At 41.9% G+C, this 17,361-nt stretch overlaps 1 protein-coding gene across 2 annotated transcripts in view; it reads left to right on the forward strand.

Annotated features, from left to right (window-relative positions):
- Nucleotides 1-15,701, forward strand: part of cdc123 (cell division cycle 123 homolog (S. cerevisiae)) — a 34,002-nt gene extending 18,301 nt beyond the window's left edge. For both annotated transcript variants that reach the window (XM_063072774.1, XM_063072773.1), the window contains exons 6-13: nt 1,020-1,126; nt 2,082-2,130; nt 6,459-6,534; nt 6,623-6,745; nt 9,141-9,169; nt 11,163-11,279; nt 12,499-12,636; nt 15,366-15,701. In XM_063072774.1, coding sequence (XP_062928844.1) covers nt 1,020-1,126; nt 2,082-2,130; nt 6,459-6,534; nt 6,623-6,745; nt 9,141-9,169; nt 11,163-11,279; nt 12,499-12,636; nt 15,366-15,407 — 681 coding nt within the window. In that variant the 3' untranslated portion in view covers nt 15,408-15,701. The remainder of the gene's footprint in view (nt 1-1,019; nt 1,127-2,081; nt 2,131-6,458; nt 6,535-6,622; nt 6,746-9,140; nt 9,170-11,162; nt 11,280-12,498; nt 12,637-15,365) is intronic.
- Nucleotides 15,702-17,361: the final 1,660 nt, after the last annotated feature.

Below are 17,361 nucleotides of genomic sequence, written 5' to 3' on the forward strand. Positions count from 1 at the left end.
AAGACCAGGTAATTGCAAACGGTTCGCAAACTGTCTCTTGCAACTGTATGTGAGGGTAAAGGAATTTGAAATATAGTTGGGTAAAACACAGCCTCGACTTTTTAGAGAGCAGAGTTCGTGTGAGAGGCTGAACTCCTGTTCTACATCTGGTGTTTTATTTATTTTTATTTACTTAGTGATACAGCACAGAGTCAGACCTTCCAGCAGTTCGAGCCATGCCGCCCCAGCAACTGCCGACAAAGCCGAATAACCCTAACCTAATCACGGGACAATTTACAATGAGCAATTAATCTATCCTATGTGTCTTTGGACTGTGGGAGTAAACCGGAAAACCCAGAGAAAACTCACGCATTCCACAGGGAGGACATACAGAGACTCTCTACGGAATGGCGCTGGAATTGAACTCTGAACTCTGGGACACCCCAGGCTGTAATTGCACTGTGCTAACCACTATGCTACTGTGGTGCATGTAGGCTAGGAATCGGACTATTGCTTGTACAAGTTCCCTATTGTATTTACCATCTGATTACAAAAACTCGATTACTTATTTATAATGAAGTATTCGATGGGATTTAGTCCAAGAGTAAACTCTTCACTGATCTTTGAATGCAGAACAGAGGCTTAGACTCTGGCCTGTCCTCTAATTCCACCCCCCCCCCCCACATCCCTGTTCCTAAACCCTAATTGGATCCCTATCTCCTTTCTTTGTCCCTAAAACCATCCCTATGAGCCAAAAAAAATCTCCAGATACACTCTTCATTTTCTACTTTTATTTCTTCTGCCCTGTGTACGATTATTATTCACTGCTCCCACATACCCAGTTTGCAGGATATAAGGTTTGAAGTTCAAAATTCATGAAATTATATTTTGCTTACCTTTTAATGAAAATCAGCTAAGTGCCTGTCCAGCTAAATACAACAGTTGAGGGGAGGGAATGTGAAATGCTCACTAATGTCAGTACGCTCTGTTTGACCAAATGACCAAGCCCACAATCTCTTTGTCTTTTCTCCCATTTTTAGGATGCCCAGTGGATTGCAATGAACGGCTCTCTCAAGTGCAGAAACCTGAGTGACATCTTCCTGCTCTTGAAAAGCTCTGACTTTGTTATGCATGACCTGACTCAACCGTACGTACTAGCGTCTTCGATGTTTCTACCTTCAAAAAGTTTGGTTTTATTGATTTAGTTGAATATCTTGTCCAGCCATTTTCTTTCCATTGTTTCTTTTCCTGAAAGTGTTGACTTCTTGAAGCAGTGGGCTTTTGTATGTAGGTTCGAGCCATGTGTAGTAACGGCCTATTAGCATGCAAGATTGTCACAGCGGTACGATAACATTGACAAGGTGACAACACAGTCCCCACCTCCAAGTGCCCTTTGATCTTTTGCCATTTTGAGCAATTTGTGCATCCTAAATCAATGTTGTCATTTAACTGCATTGCAAATCTGTCCAGTTGTAAGGTTAGAGGGAATATACTATGTATTTTCCCTGAGTGATCAGCAGTGATCAATGCTGCTTACAGCTTAAACATGAGATTCTGTAGATGTGGAAAAATTTAGAGTAACACGCACAAAATGTTTGGTGATGAAGGGTCTTGGCCTGAAACATTGACTATTTTTCCTCTTCATAGATGCTGCCTGACCTGCTGAACTCCTCCAGCATTGTGTTTTGTTTACACCTTGCTGTTATTTCTACCACACACTGTTATTCAGGACAGCACTTGACTGGTTTTAAATCGTTTCATTTGGGATGTTTTTTGCTTTACAGAGTTGATTGAAAGTTGCACAACAAGACTGATTTGGAGGACAAAATACCTGCCACTCTTTCAAAGAAATACCCTCTCAATTCAGTTCTATTTGGACCATGCCCACTTTGAACAAAATTCAGTGCATGTTATTATCGGAATTACTGATAGTTCAGACATCGTACATAACAATATGGGAGATTGAAGATAACAGTCTTCTCCATTTCCTTTGTAAACCTTGTTAGATAGGTTCTAAAAATAAAAAAAACACCCTATCACTGTGATCGTTCTGATGAACTAACTAGTTATTAATCCTGTTTAATGTTTTTTTATTCACCCAGATTTCTTCACTGTACTGATGATTCACCAGATCCCAAAATTGACACACAGGTAAGGCAGACTTTGGTTTCAGTTCTATTATATTTGCTAGTTCTCTGGATCTGAGCTGTAATGCACCACATTGTGTCAGTGGTTCAAGTTGGTGGTGATAGTGGTGTAATGGTGTGGCACACTTTTGACCTCTTAGTACCAACTGAGCATCGTTTAAATGCCACAGCCTGCCTGAGTATTGTTGACTGTGTGCATGCCTTCATGGCCACAGTCTACTCATCTTCTAATGGCTTCCTTCAGCAGGATAACACACCATGTCACAAAGCACACAATCAACTCAGGCTGCTTCCAATAACATGACAATGCGTTTAGTGTACTCCAAATGATCTCAATCCAATAGAGCACCTTTGGGATGTGGTGGGAAATTTGCAGCCAACCTATCTGCAGCAACTACCTGATGCAATATATCAACATAGACAAGAATCCTTAAGGAATGTTTCTAGCAGCTTGTTGAAACCATGTCATGAAGGATTCAGTCTGTTCTGGGGGCAAAGAAGGTGGGTGGGTGGGGGGTGATTTCCTATCCAGCACTGGAAAAGTGTACCTAATAAAGTGGCCATTGAGTGTGTGTGTGTGTGTTGCATAGTTTTTATCTGCTGTAATTTAAAGTAGTTTTTTTGTCTTCCACTGTACTGCTGCCATAAAACAGCAAATTTCATAACATAAACCACAAGAAAATCTGCAGATGATGGAAATCTAAGCAACACACACACACAATGCTGGAGGAACTTAGAAGGCCAGGCAGTATCTGTGGAAAAAAGTAAACAGCCAACGTTTCAGTCTGAGACCCTTCATCAACACCATTCATTCATCCATCACTGGCAGTCCTGATGAAGGGTCCCAGTCCAAAACGTGGACTGTTCACAAATTTCATGACACGTCAGTGATAAACCTTATTGTGATTCAGGGATGGTTACTTGTTTTATTCAGGTAGGCTACTATCTAGGATCTAAGTGCTCTTTATTGCAGAATGTTCCAATTCAAAAGCCCTCTCAGAAGTTTTGTGGTCTTTTATATTTATGCTAGTACCAATTATTCATCACTGACAAAATCCTGTAGCTGTGTGTGTTTCCTCTGGGTGCTCCAGTGTCCTGACATGTGGGTGGGTAGATTATTCGCCCATTGTAAATTGTCCCCACTTTGTAGGTGAGTGCTGGAATCTGGATGGAGTGGATGAGACTATGGTTGGAAGAAAAGTGATTAGTGCAGATGGGTGAAACAAATACTGCTGATGCTGGAAATCTAAATATTAGAAGATAGACCAACTTTTTTGGCACATGAGACATAACAATGAAATGTATCATTTTGCATTAAATCAAATTAGTGAGGCTTGTGCTGGTCACCACACATGAAATGCAGTAGGGAATATTTAGCATGGTTGTGTAGTGGTTAGCTTAAAACTATAACAGCAGCAGCAACCAGTTCAACTTTGCTGTAATTTCTATGTCGTCTGTGACTGCGTGGGTTTCCCCCGTGTGCTCCAGTTCCCTACTTCATCTTGAAGACGTAGGGTTTAATTGGCCACTGGGTGTAATTACATGATGTAGACTTGTTGGGCCGATTGGCCTATCACTGTGCAGTATCTTCAAATAAAAATAAAATAAATAAACTGGAACAGGGGGTGGGAGGAGAGGAGATCCCCAATAGGGTTAAAGTGAGGTGATCATGAGCATAAACTGTAAACAAGGCTATCTGCTCAGTGAGTGAATGGGAACATTTAGAGAGTGTGTGACATAGAAAGAAGTGTAGATGTGAAATCCAGAGCTGAAGAACATGCCCGGCAGGTCAAGATGGGCATGTCCTCCACTTCCAGAGAAGAAGATACAAAAATAAAAAGCTGAGCCAACATCTCAGATGGATGACTGATGTGGACCCGATCTGGCATTGAGACCCAAAGGCTGCAGCATGCCCATGTGGAGATGCGCTGTTCCTTAAGTTTGTGTACAGTACAAGAGAGCACAAAGAATGATAGGTCAGAGTAGAATGGAGACAAACTGGCAGTCAGTGGTAAGTTCATGGTCATCTGGGCAGACTGAATGTGATGCTCTTCCAAACGTACAATGTGCCTGTTCTTGGTTTCTCCCATGTCATTTTGATCAGTAACCGACACAGTCTGAGCATGTGTTGGGGGCAACTTGCAAATGTCACCATACTTCCAGCGCCAGCATAGCATGCATACAATTTACTGACCATAACCTGCACATCTTTCGGAATGTGGGAGGCAAACAGAGTACCCAAAGGAAACCTACACAGTCATGGGGAGAGCAAGCAAACTCCTCACAGCAATGGGAGTTGAACCCAGGTCTTCTGATCGCTGGCATTATAAAGCATTACACTACCATGCAGCACTGGAATATATCTGTAACACTGCTGATGCTTTCCACCATTTGACTGTTTCCATTCTCAATAGATTCCACTGCACCATGGCTATATAATCTTTCCTACTCCTTTTATAGTCAAGAAAGCCACCAGTCAGTTATATACGAGAAGATGCAACTTTACATGCAGCTTAAGACTTCGATTAAGTGATTCTTAAAATCCCCCAGGACAGAATAATTTATGCAAGCTGTCAGATCTAAGTGGGATGTAACAAAATTTGCTTGACTCATTGATCGAGGCTCTAATTGGAAATGGGCCTCTTGGCTTTCTTAAAATCAGTCTAAAAACAAGTTGGCTTTTTGAGTTGAAGGATGCAATTAATTGGTTATCAAGTTTTCTCAATGCATCGTTGTGTGTCTAGACTAGAGGACTAGAATATTAAAGTAAAGATGTAATGCTGAGGCTTCATAAGACATTAGTCAGATTGCATTTGGAGTATTGCGAGCAGCTTTAGCCCGATAGGTAAGAGAGGATGTGCTGGCGTTGGATAGGCTCCAGAGCAGGCTCATGACAATAATCCCAGAAATGAAATGGTTAACGGAGGAGGAGTGTTTAATGGCTCTGGGCCTGTATTTACTGAAGGTTAGAAGAATGGTGGTGGGGCGGGGTGTTGGAGGAGATCTCTTTGAAACCTATCAAACATTGAAAACCCTAGATAGGGTAAAAATGGAGAGGATGTTTCCTATAGTGGGGGAGTCGAGGAGCACAGTGCACAGCGTCAGAATAGCGGAACACCTCTTTGGCACAGAGATGAGGGGGAATTTCTTTAGCCAGAGGATGATGAATCTGGCATTGCCACAGACTGCTGTGGAGTCAAATCATTAGGTATACTTAATGTGGAAGCTGATATTGATTAGTGTGTGTTCATCCATCGTCAATATCGATAAGGACCTCAACACCATTATGATGGTGTGGAGACTCGCGTGTGATTTGGATTTAAGCGAGGGAGAGTTGCGCAGCGTCAGCCTCACTTTCTCTTCCCAATTCCCATCTGGATCCAGTGGCAAGACAGAGTCGAGACAGCTGGAGATGGGACTAGGTGCAGTGGATGACCAGGACGTCGTCTGTGTCTTGTTCTGCTCTACACATTCCACGACACTTGCAGAGACTGCTTTCTTGACCATTGGACCTTCCATTGGTCTCGTCCGCTCAATCTGCCGGAGCCTGTCTTCACATGCTGGGATAGACAACTCCCTATCTCACCAAGGGTTGAGACCCATTGGCTACCCTCACCTGGTTTAGCCGGCTTGTCGAAGCTGTTGCCCGGGGTGTGGCCACTGTCGCATGCAAACGGCTACGGGGAGCCACAGGTGAGAGCTGAGTGCCGGGTGGGGGCCAAAGGTGGACTAACCGCCTTGAAAAGGACGCGACATGTTACCCCACCAGAGGTGATACCCTTTTGATTAGTAAAGACAGGCTGAAGGTATGGGGTTGCGAGGGATAATAAATCAGCCATGATGGAACGGCAGAGCAGACTTGACGGGTTGAATGGCCAATTCTGCTTGTGTCTTGTGGTCTGTACACAAGTTCAAATACTCATGATACTCTCCTTGTCATACCTTTGTTGACATTACCTGTCACATGCTTGTTTAAGTGGCTTGACCCTGACATGTCATTCATTAACATTTATCATATTTTACTTATTTAGCACAACAGCCCAGGGTAGGCCCCTCCTGCCCTTCAACCCATGCCATCCAGCAGCCCCCATTAACCTTAACCTAATCATGGGATAATTTACAATGACCAGTTAACCTACCTGGTATGTCTTTGGACTAGGAGGAAACCAGAGCACTTGGAAAAAACCCACGCATTTTACGGGGAGAACAATCAGAGACCCCTTACAGAACAGTGCCGGAATTGAACTCTGAACTCTAGAGTGCCCAGGGATGTAACGCAGTCGTGCTAACCGCTATACTACCACGTTCACTAAAATCAAACTTTCTCTTCAGCTTGTTCTTAGGAAATGGTGCGAGTTAATTCCTGGAGGAGAGTTCCGATGTTTTGTAAAGGAAAACAAATTAATAGGTACTACTCTGAAGATTATTTTGAACATTTAAAGCAAAAATTTCCAATTGCTGAATGACTTAAATCTTATGGCCATTGTTTTTTGCAGGGATTACACAGAGAGATCACACACAATATTACAACCATGTCTGCAGTCAAGAAGCCAATATTCTTAGTTCTATTATTGATTTCTTTAAAGCTAAAGTACAATACAAGTTCCCAGATGAAGACTGTAAGTATATTCTATATAACCCTCTAAAAATAATTACCGAGTTATAATGTAGGGCACTCTATTGGCACCTGTTGTCCTCAGCAGGTTTTGAACTGCTTAGTCTGCAGTTGCTATCAATAACATTACATTATTTTTTAAGTTACCATTTATTCTTCAAGGTTCTGTTTTACTACATGTTCAGAAAATGATTCTAATGGAGGATAGTTTCTGAGAGGTCTCGGGCACCACGGTAGCTTAGTAGTTAGCGCAACGTTATTTCAGCTCAAGGTGTCGGGGTTCAGTGTTCAATTCCAGCATCCTCTGCAAGTAAGCTTGGACGTTCTTTCCATGTACACGTGGGTTTCCTTTGGGTGCTCTGGTTTCCTCCCACAGTCCAAACACCTACCGGTCAGTAAGTTAATTGGTGATTGTAAATTGTCCTGTGATTGGGCTAGGGTTAAATAGGTGGGTTGCTGGGTGGTGCAGCTCGTTAGTCCGGAAGGCCTTGTTCTGCTCTGTATGTCTAAATAAGTAAAGTCTGATATCGGTGACAGCCCCAGGCATTGATGTCGCAAAAACACTGAGGTTTTGTCACATACAAACCAGATTTGTTAAGTCAAAGTGGAGGTAGTGGAGGCACACAAGACTGTAGATGCTGGAATCTGGAACAAAGAACAAGCTGCTCAAGGAACTCAGTGAGTCAGGCAGCATCTGTGGAAGGAAATGGACGCTCAATATCTGGGCTCAAGTTGGTTATAGAGCACTACAACACAGAAACAGGCCTTTCGGTACATCTTGTCTGTACTGATCTGTTATTCTGCTTAGTCTCATTAAACTGTACCTGGACCATAGCACTCCACATCCTTACCATCCATGTACTTAACCAAAGTTCTCTTAAATGTTGCAATCGAACCCACATCTACTGCATTCATTGGTAGCTCGTTCCGCACTCGCACCACCCTCTGAGTGAAGAAGTTTTCCCTTAACTTCACCTTCCACTCTTAACGCCACAATACCATGGCATTCAGCGTGATGCTATTACAGCTCAAGAGTACAGAGGTGCAATTTAGATGTCACCAGTAAGGACTTTGTACGTGCTCCCCACGAAGGCATCAGTTTCCTCCGACAGTCGAAAGACATACCAGCTAGTAGGTTAATTGGTCATTGTAAATTGCCCCGTAATTTGGCTAGAGTTAAGTGGGTGGTTGCAGACAATGCGGCTCGAAGGGTCAGGAGGACCTGTTCTGTGTTGTAGCTCCAGATAATAAAAGTAATTAACCCATGACCTCTCGTTCTAGACTCACCCAATCTCAGTGGGGGAAAGAAAATCTGCTTGTGTTTATGCTTTCTATACTCCTCATCATTTTGTATACCTGTCAAATCTTCTGTCATTCTCCTGCACTCCAGGTAATAAAGTCCAAACCTATTCAACCTTTCTGAATAACTTAGTTCCTCAAGTACCAGCAACATCCTTGTAATTTTTTTCTCTATACCACTTGATATCTTTCCTGTGAGTGACTAGATATGCATAGAACAAAGATGAAAGGTCTTGACCTGAGACGGTCGCTCCCCATTTCTCTCCACACTTGCTAGCTAACCTGCTGAGTTCCTTCAGTGCTTGTTCGTTGCATAAGTAATGAGTCAAATCCAAGTTCCTTTATAATACATCTTCAATGTACTTTGGTAATGATAGTGTTGAAATAGAGCAAAGATCTCAGTGTTTTGTGTTGTGATTATATCAACTGAAATCTATTATTTATCTGAAACTTTGGCACATTTACCAGCAAGTTGGAAGCTGTAGAAGAATACTTTGTAATTAGATATTAATGTTCTAATGAATAGCTTATCAAAGTAATTTGACAAACCTTATTGCACTGAAATGATTGCCTCTAAATATATCAGAATCAGGTTTACTATCACTGGCATATTGGCATATGTCATTACATTTAGGGTTTTCTGGCAGCAGTGCAGTAAATCCAGTAAAGAATATATAAATATATGCTACATTAAGAAAACATTTAAAAAGTAGTTCAAAATTTGAAATGATCTAGAATGTTCTGCATGTGGTTTAAAGCTTTGCGGCTCACTTGAGGAAGAGTCAGGCAGTGCATAGTAGTGCACTCAGAATAGAATGAGATGTTTTAAGCTGTTGTGATTACTTTAACCTGCTTTGCAATAAAATTTATGGTCTAAAAATTCTTAGAACATCCTGGCATTGTGATTACATTTATCATGGCTTCCTTGATTGTTGTACGTTGCAGTAGCAAATGCCGGTTTGTTATTAAATACTTTCATTATAACATATTTATAGATTAATTATAGATTAAACTATGAAAATAATTGTTTTACGTATTCATTGTTAGCATGTACAAAAGATGTTTCGGAATTCTCATCCCTTGTTATTTTTTGTTTGCAGTTGTGTTTGATGTATACAGAGACAGTCGGGTATGTAACCTTAACTGAAATGGAAACAAGGCAGTGGTTTTCCATTGCTTAAGATAACATGTCCACTTCTGTCTATATTTTTACACTTTTATTGAAGTCCCTTTACCAGATCTTGCCAAGAAATGATGAGCAAATTCAGGCTTTCTCTAAATTGCTTTGGAAACTTGGAGGTTGAGTAGAGGGAGAATGAGCGGCAAGGACTGGGAGAAACTCTGATGGGGTAAAGGACTTCAGCTGAAGAAAAATGGGCAGTCTTGGAGAAGGGTGAAAGATCTCTCCCGTGCAACTCTTGACTTGCCCCACTTCATTCTTCTGTACCTCCTGCCTGATGGTAGCTCAGATCAAATTTGTTGTGGGGATCTTTGATAGATGTTGTTTTCTTGTGGCGGTGCCTCCTGTCGATCCTACTGATATTGGGGAGGATGTGCCTGTGATGTATTGGGCTGAGTCTACTACTTTCTGCAGCTTCTGATGTTCCTGCACTTTCAAATTGTTATTTATTTATTGAGATGCACCACGGAATAGGCCCTTTCAACCCTTCGAGCTGCACCCCACCCCCAGCAATCCCCTGATTTAATCCTCGCCTAATCATGGGACAATTTACAATGACCAATTAACCTACCAATCGGTACACCTTTGGACTGTGGGAGGAGAGTGGAGCACCCGGAGGAAACTCATGCGGTCATGGGAATAGTGTACAAACTCCTTGCAGGCAGTAGTGGGAATTGAACCCGGCTCACTGATGTTGTAAAATATTGTGCTAACTACCACGCCCCATGATGTACCAGACCAGGATGCAACCAACCAGGATTCTTTCAACAGAACATCTGTAGAAATTTGTTAGTGTTTGATGACAAGCTGAATCATCTGTGTGCTGGACCTATATTTGAGCAATTGATTGGACCTCTTCCCTTTACTGTCCCTCCATGAATTTGTTTTCTTTATCAATTAACCAGCTTGAACTAAAATAAGGCTATAGTCTCTGAAATTAGAGTCAGAGGGTAGGCTGTTTGGAGCATCTTGTCCATGCAAACCAAGATGCCTATCCCTAGCTGAGGGGTTATCTGCAGGATGCTTTAGTTTGATACAACCCACTTATTTAAATTGGACTACCTCATTCTTATACCAGAAGTTAAAGTGGAAAAAAGTCTCACTTTAAACTACAAATCTCTCTGCTTTGATGAATATAAGAATTTAAACAAACCACATTGTGCAGGACAATATAGGAGAGGGATTAGTTATGTGTGAAGTTTAGGATTTACGGATATTTGTCTGCATTTGACCCATATCCATCAAACCTATCCTATCCATGTACCTATCCAAATGTCTTTTTTAAAGTTAATGTACGAGGGGTGATTGATAAGTTCGTGGCCTAAGGTAGAAGGAGTCAATTTTAGAAAACCTAGCACATTTATTTTTCAACATAATCCCTTCCTAGATGTACACACTTAGTCCAGTGGTCGTGGAGCATACTGGTCCCTTCTTTGTAGAAGTGGTCCACAGCAGGGGTGATTGATAAGTTCGTGGCCTAAGGTAGAAGGAGATGAGTTATTAACTTCAAACTTTCTGCATTTTCACTCAACGAGTTGAATGGCACGTGCATGTAACAAGAGCTGTATAACTCATCTCCTTCTACCTTAGGCCACAAACTTATCAATCACCCCTGCTGTGGAGCACTTCTGGAGGTCCAAGACGCCGACTTCTACAAAGAAGGGATCCATATGCTCCATGACCGCTGGACTAAGTGTGTAAATGTAGGAAAAATAAATGTGCTAGGCTTTCTAAAATTGACTCCTTCTACCTTAGGCCACGAACTTATCAATCACCTCTCGTACCTGCCTCACCCATTTCCTCTGACAGCTCGACCACCATCTGTGTGATATTGTTAATTTGAGCCGTATAGATCTTTTGGTTACAGATCTCGAGTTTTTGTTAGAAGGATTACCTTACTCACATTAATATTGTTAAACCACTCCTGTGATTTGTTTCTTAGGGCAAGGTGTGGATCATCGATTTTAACCCATTTGGAGAGGTGACAAATTCCTTGCTTTTCACCTGGGATGAGCTGACTTCTGGACACATCATCAGTGAGGGAGCCCTTGCTGAACTGGTAAAAGCAATTTACTGACTGTTTATTTACATTATAGATTCTTGATTTGTGGTATATTTGTTGTGAGACTGTCCTCTGTTACAGCTTTGCCCATAAATCTTAAATTTCACACATAACTAATCTCTCGCCTTTGTATTTTCTGTGTATTTTGTTGTTTTTTAAATGCTTATATTCATCAAAGCAGAGCGATTTGCAGTTAAAAGTGAGACTATTTCAGTTTTAGCTTCAGTACTGGCATTAGATAGTCCTGAGGGTGAGGGCCAGTGATTCCCAAATGGGGGAGAGGGGGTGTTGGGGAAGAAACAGTTTTGTTTTACCATTATTTTGTCTGTCTCTATGCTGGTTGTGTATTGCTCTGCTGAACGTTGTGAGCATGCTACCTGAAGCATGGCGACACTTGCGGGCTGCCACCAGCACATCCTCAGACTGTTGGTTGCTGACGCCAGTGATGCACTTCACTGTGTTTCAATGTGCTCGTGACAAATAAATCTCATCTAATTTATGTAATGTGTCGGTTATATCAAAGTAAGGCATCCTGCAATCAATCCCTCAGCCAGAACCTGATGAGGGGTCTCGGTATGAAACATACTTTCAGAATTCTTCATACTTGAAGAATTCTTTATTCTTCTCCATGGATGATACCTGATCTGCTGAGTTCTTCCAATATTTTGTGTGCGTTACTTTGGTAAAACTTTGTCCCTTTTGGGTGAGAAGCATCATACCTAGTGACCAATTATTTTTCATTCATTTATCTGGATCTGGGCACTTCTGGCAATGTTTAACGTAAATATTGCATTAGGCCCTTAAACAAACTTTAGCTGCACAAGGATCAAGGTGCACAACACAGTACATATAACACACACATAACACATAAAATAATATTACCACTAATAGAATAACAAATAAGAAGGTACATTTACGACACAAGTTTAAAAAGTAAACTGTATAGTGCTACTGGTGCTTCATACGTGGTGAGACCTGCGTAGTGGCGTGGAGTTCATCCTGGGTGTTTCCCATCCTAACAGTTCTTGTCCGAATGCTACAGTACCTCCTGCCTGATGGTAAGGGTTCAAAGAGATTGTTGGATAGATGGGAGGGGTCATTGACAATGCCGAAGGACCTGCGTATCCCTTTTAAATTTTGGGAAGGGTCTTGGATGATTAGGGCACTGACCTACAGCATTTGATGATCTGTGTTCTTCCTGATTTCAATTCCTTAGGATGCTCCAGTCTTCCGTTACATAACGAGTGAAATGACTGTGCAACCCAGCCCCTATTTAAGTTATCGGTTGCCCAAGGACTTTGTGGACTTGTCGAGAGGCGAAGATGCTCATAAACTAATTGATTTTCTTAAACTGGTAAGGCAAATTTAGAACTGTTATCAGTTTTGTTTAAACAGAACTTAAAGCTGTAAAGGTTCAAATAAACCCTCAGGACCAAGATACGGTTTTATTTCTGTAAGCAGTTAGATTCTCCTCACGTGAAGTGAATGGATCATGAAAAGTTATTTGTTGGTTCACTGTTCAATGTTTTTAATCAAAGGGTGTGAGTTTGCCATTAAGCCGCAAGTATCATTTGATCTGAGAGTTCATTAGTTTAGTAAAACTTCTGGATGCACTACACCAAGTGATATAATTTTAAGATGATTGGAGGAAAGTATGGAGGGGATGTCAGAGGTGAGTTTATTTTTTAAACAGTGATGGGTGTGTGGATGCCCTTGCCAGGGGCAGATACATTAGGACAGGGGTTCCCAACCTGGGCTCCACAGGACCCTTGTTAATGGTAAAACTCATTGATAAAAAATAGTTGTGAACTCTTGCACAAGGGGCATTTAAGAAACTCTTAGATAGGCACATGGATGATAGAAAAATGGAGTGCTATTTGGGAGGGAAAGTTTAAATTGATTGTGAAGTGGGTTAAAAGGTCTGCACAACATCTTGGGCTCAGTGGCCATACTGTGCTACATAAAACAGTACAACCCATGAGCCGGCCCTTTGGCTCACAATGCCCACGCGGAACATGATGCCAAGTTAAACGAGATTCCTTTCTGCCTGTGCATGATCCATGTGCCTCCATTCCCTGCCTACTCACCTGTCTGTCTGACAGCATCTGAAACACTGCTGCCCCTGGCATCACATACCAGCATCTTACCATTCTGCAGTTAAATAAAATTGCCTCACACCTCGTCCTTAAATGTGTTCCTGAATAATCTTGTTCCCGATAGAAGTTTACTCACTTAAGACAGACTTAGGAGCAGAATTGGACCAATCGACCCATTGAGTCTGCTGTACCATTCAATCATGACCGATTTACAATACTGTACAATAATCTCAATTTTGTGTGTGTGTGTATGTATGTGTGTATATATATATATATATATATATATATATATATGTATATATACACATGCTAAGGTGCCTAAGACTTTTGCACAGTACTGTAATTTATCTATTTCACTGTATTGCTGCCACACGAAAAAAATTCATGACGTGTAAATGATAAATCTGATTCTGAACTGGGTCTCTATTGTGGACTGAGAGTGGGAAGGGGTTAAAGGGAGGGAAATCATGGTTGGGGAAAGGGAAAGGGGAGGGAGGGGAAAACACCAGAGAGCATTTCTATAATGATCAAAAACCAATTGTTTGGCATCAAATGTCCTTACCTGGTGTCCCTGTGCCCAGCACCCTCTTGCTGCTACTTGTCCCACACCCCTCCTGTGGTGCTCCAGACTTGACATTCCCAACATCCTTTGCTTCTGCCTGATTTACAGACTTGCTCTCACTCCACATTGACATACAATACTGTGCAAAACTCGTGGTCACCTTAGCTATATATATGTGTTTAAGACTTTTGCACAACACTTTATTTTCCCTCTCAACCCCATTCTCCTGCCTTCTCACTGTATCCTTTGACACCTTCACTCATAAAGAACCGATCAATCTTGGTGCCATCTTGGGTCATGGAGATGCTACCAGCATAGTGACTGATGTAATAGATACAGGGGGGCGAACTAGAATGGTTAATCAGATTAACTGCCTATGGGAAGAAACTTTTAAGATAGCATGAAGTCATTGAGATCAGTCATTGAGAAATCGGATTTCATGTTAGCCTATCTCATGTGAAAAGCAGGGAGTACAGTACCGGAAAGGGTCAAGTTCGCAGACAATATGAAGATAGGTGGAGGTGCGGGTAGTGTTCAGGGAGCAGGGAATCTACAGAAGGACTTGTACAGACTTGTAGAATGGGCAAAGAAATGGCAAATAGAATATAGTGTGGGGAAGTGTATGGTCATTCACTTTGGTAGAAAGAATGAAGACATAGACTGCTTTCTAAACGGAGAAAATCCAAAAATCAGAGGTAATGGGACTTGAGTCCTTGTGCAGGATTCCCTAAAGGTTAACTTGGAGGTTGAATCAGTGGGAAGGAAGACAAATGCAATGTTAGCATACGTTTCGAGAGGATGAGAATATAAGAGCAAGAATGTAACACTGAGGCTTTATAAGGTAATGGTTAGACCACAGTTGTAGTATTGTAAACAGTTTTGGGCCCCTCTAAGAAAAGGTGTGCTGCTGTTGGAAAGGGTCCAGAGGAGTTCATGAGAATAATTCCCGTAATGAAAGGGATAATTATGAGAAGTGTTTGTTGGCTCTGTATCTGTACTCACGGGAGTTTGAAACCTGTCAAATATTAAAAGGCCTAGATAGAGTGGATGTGAAGAGGATATTTCTTATAGTAGGCGAGTCTAGGACCAGGGGGCACAGCCTCAGAATAGAGGGACGTTCATTTAGAACAGATGGGGGATTTCTTGAGCCAGAGGGTGGTGAATCTGTGGAATTAAGTGCCACAGATGGCTGAGGAGACCAAATCATTGGATATATTTAAAGTGGAGGTTGACAGGTTCTTGAGTAGTCCGGGTATCAAAGTTACGAGGTGAAAGCAGGAGAATGGGGTTGAGAAGGGTAATAAAACAGCCAAATGGAATGGTGGAGCAAAGTTGATGGGCTGAATGGCCTAATTCTGCTTCTCTATCTTATGGTCTTAAGAACAAAATGAAAATAGCTGATTCTGTTACTTTTTTTCTCTCCAGACAAGAAATCAAGCACCAGACAGCTCTGATGATGATGGATAGCAGCTTCCCTGTTTACAGTCAGTTCTTTCTGGGATAATTGTAAAACAAATGAAAGGCCCGAATTAACTCTGAGTAGATATCCGTGTGAGTTCCTCGACACTCACTTACAAAGCTTTATATAGATTAAGTTTGAAAATATTGCTTCATTTCTCAAATAAGTCTGATGTAGCACTGTATAAAGTTTACAAATCAAACAGCATGTGAAATATTTCTCAAAGATAACCATGTTGTAAAGGTCTAGTGTGTCAATGGGTATGATAAACTTCTGTAAAATTAAATTTTTATAGATTGGAAGTGAATTCAGTTGTACCTTTGTTCATTGTTATAAAACGGTGCACTTGGGAGACAGATCTGGCCTGTAACAGGTCATTATTTCCTTTTTTTTGAGATACAGCTTGCTAACAGGCCCTTCAGGCCCAATGAGACTGCGTGACCAATTAACGTACGAACCTGTGTGACTTCAGAATGTGGGAGGTAACCGAAGCACCCGAAGGAAACTCATAGGGAGAACTTACAAACCCTTTACAGACAGCGGGAGGAATGGAGCCTGGGTCACTGGCATTGTAAAGTGCTAAGCTAACCACTACCATACAGTTTCTTACTCAGAGACTTTCTGTGACTAGTTTTATCCTGTTTGCTGTATTTCAAAAAGCGGTTCAACTAGCATATCACATTTTTGCATAGATGTTACAAAGAGTAACTATTATTTGTGAAAGTGGGAACTGAAAATGAAAATTTTCCATGCTGTGCCTCTTATGAAAGCAGGTAAGGTATGATAAGCAGAGAAGATGTACAAAATGGGGGGATGTGGATAGGGTGAATGTGAGTGAGACCTCCATCAGTCAGGGTTGACCTTGGATATTGCGTCCTAGCTGTCTAGATACTCAAGCCTGGTGGTACAATATGGAGAGGAAGCTCCCACTCTCCACGCATCTGATGAACCCAAAGGAACAGCAGAGATTGATGTAGTTTAGCACCAGCAGTGTCGCGGGAGTTGCCAGTCAGCATTGGACTCAATGTTGGACTGCCTTACGGACTTCAGCTCTGGATTTTTCCCTCAGGGTTTACTCCCAAAGCCTTCCCCATGAGTGGGTATAGCTGTAAGGCATCGAAGGTTTGCAGTCAGAGTTTTCCTTCCAGATAAGCTGCCAACCATGACCGATGAGCCTCATCTGCCTGAAATGACTGGTTTTAAGGCATCAGTAACCCGCCTTTGCCCCTGCTCCTGTCAGTAGAAATGGTTCTGCTGGGCCTAGTAGCTAAACCACAAGAGAAGGCCAGGAGCTGGACTTGGTTGTCGGAGGTGATTTGAGGCCCATGCCATTGGGAGCATATAATAGACGGTGGGAGCTTGTCCTCTTTACCACCCACAGCTATAACAACCATAAGGTAAATGCAAACAGGCTTTTTCCACTGAGGTTGGGTGAGACTGGAACCAGACATCATGGATTAGGGGTGAAAAGTGAAACATCTAAGGAGATGAAACACGAGAGAGAACTTCTTCATTCTGAGGGTGGTGAGAGTGTGGAACGAGCTGCCAGTGGAAGTGGTGGATGTGGATTTGCTTTTAACATTTAAGAGAAGGTTGGATAAGTACGTGGATGGGATGGGAAGGGTAGGGAGAGCTGTGATCCGGGTGTGGGTTGATGGGACTAGACAGAATAATATGTCAGCAAGGACTAGATGGGCTGAAGAACCTGTTAATGTGTTGTAGTGCTCTCTGACTATTAAAAAAAAATGTGGTGGATGTGACTATTTTTAACTGCCAAGACCATTAGTATTTTGGGAAAAAACCCTGGCATTTGTACAGTAACTTAAAACACTTGGTGTCCACTTTATTAAATACACCGGTACACCTTGTTAATGCAGATATCTAATCAACCAATCATGTGGCAGCAACTCAGTGCACAAAAGCATGCAGACATGGTCAAGAGCTTCTGTTATTGTTCAGATC

The sequence above is a fragment of the Mobula hypostoma genome, chromosome 20, assembly GCF_963921235.1.
Source record: "Mobula hypostoma chromosome 20, sMobHyp1.1, whole genome shotgun sequence".
Taxonomy (NCBI): domain Eukaryota; kingdom Metazoa; phylum Chordata; class Chondrichthyes; order Myliobatiformes; family Myliobatidae; genus Mobula; species Mobula hypostoma.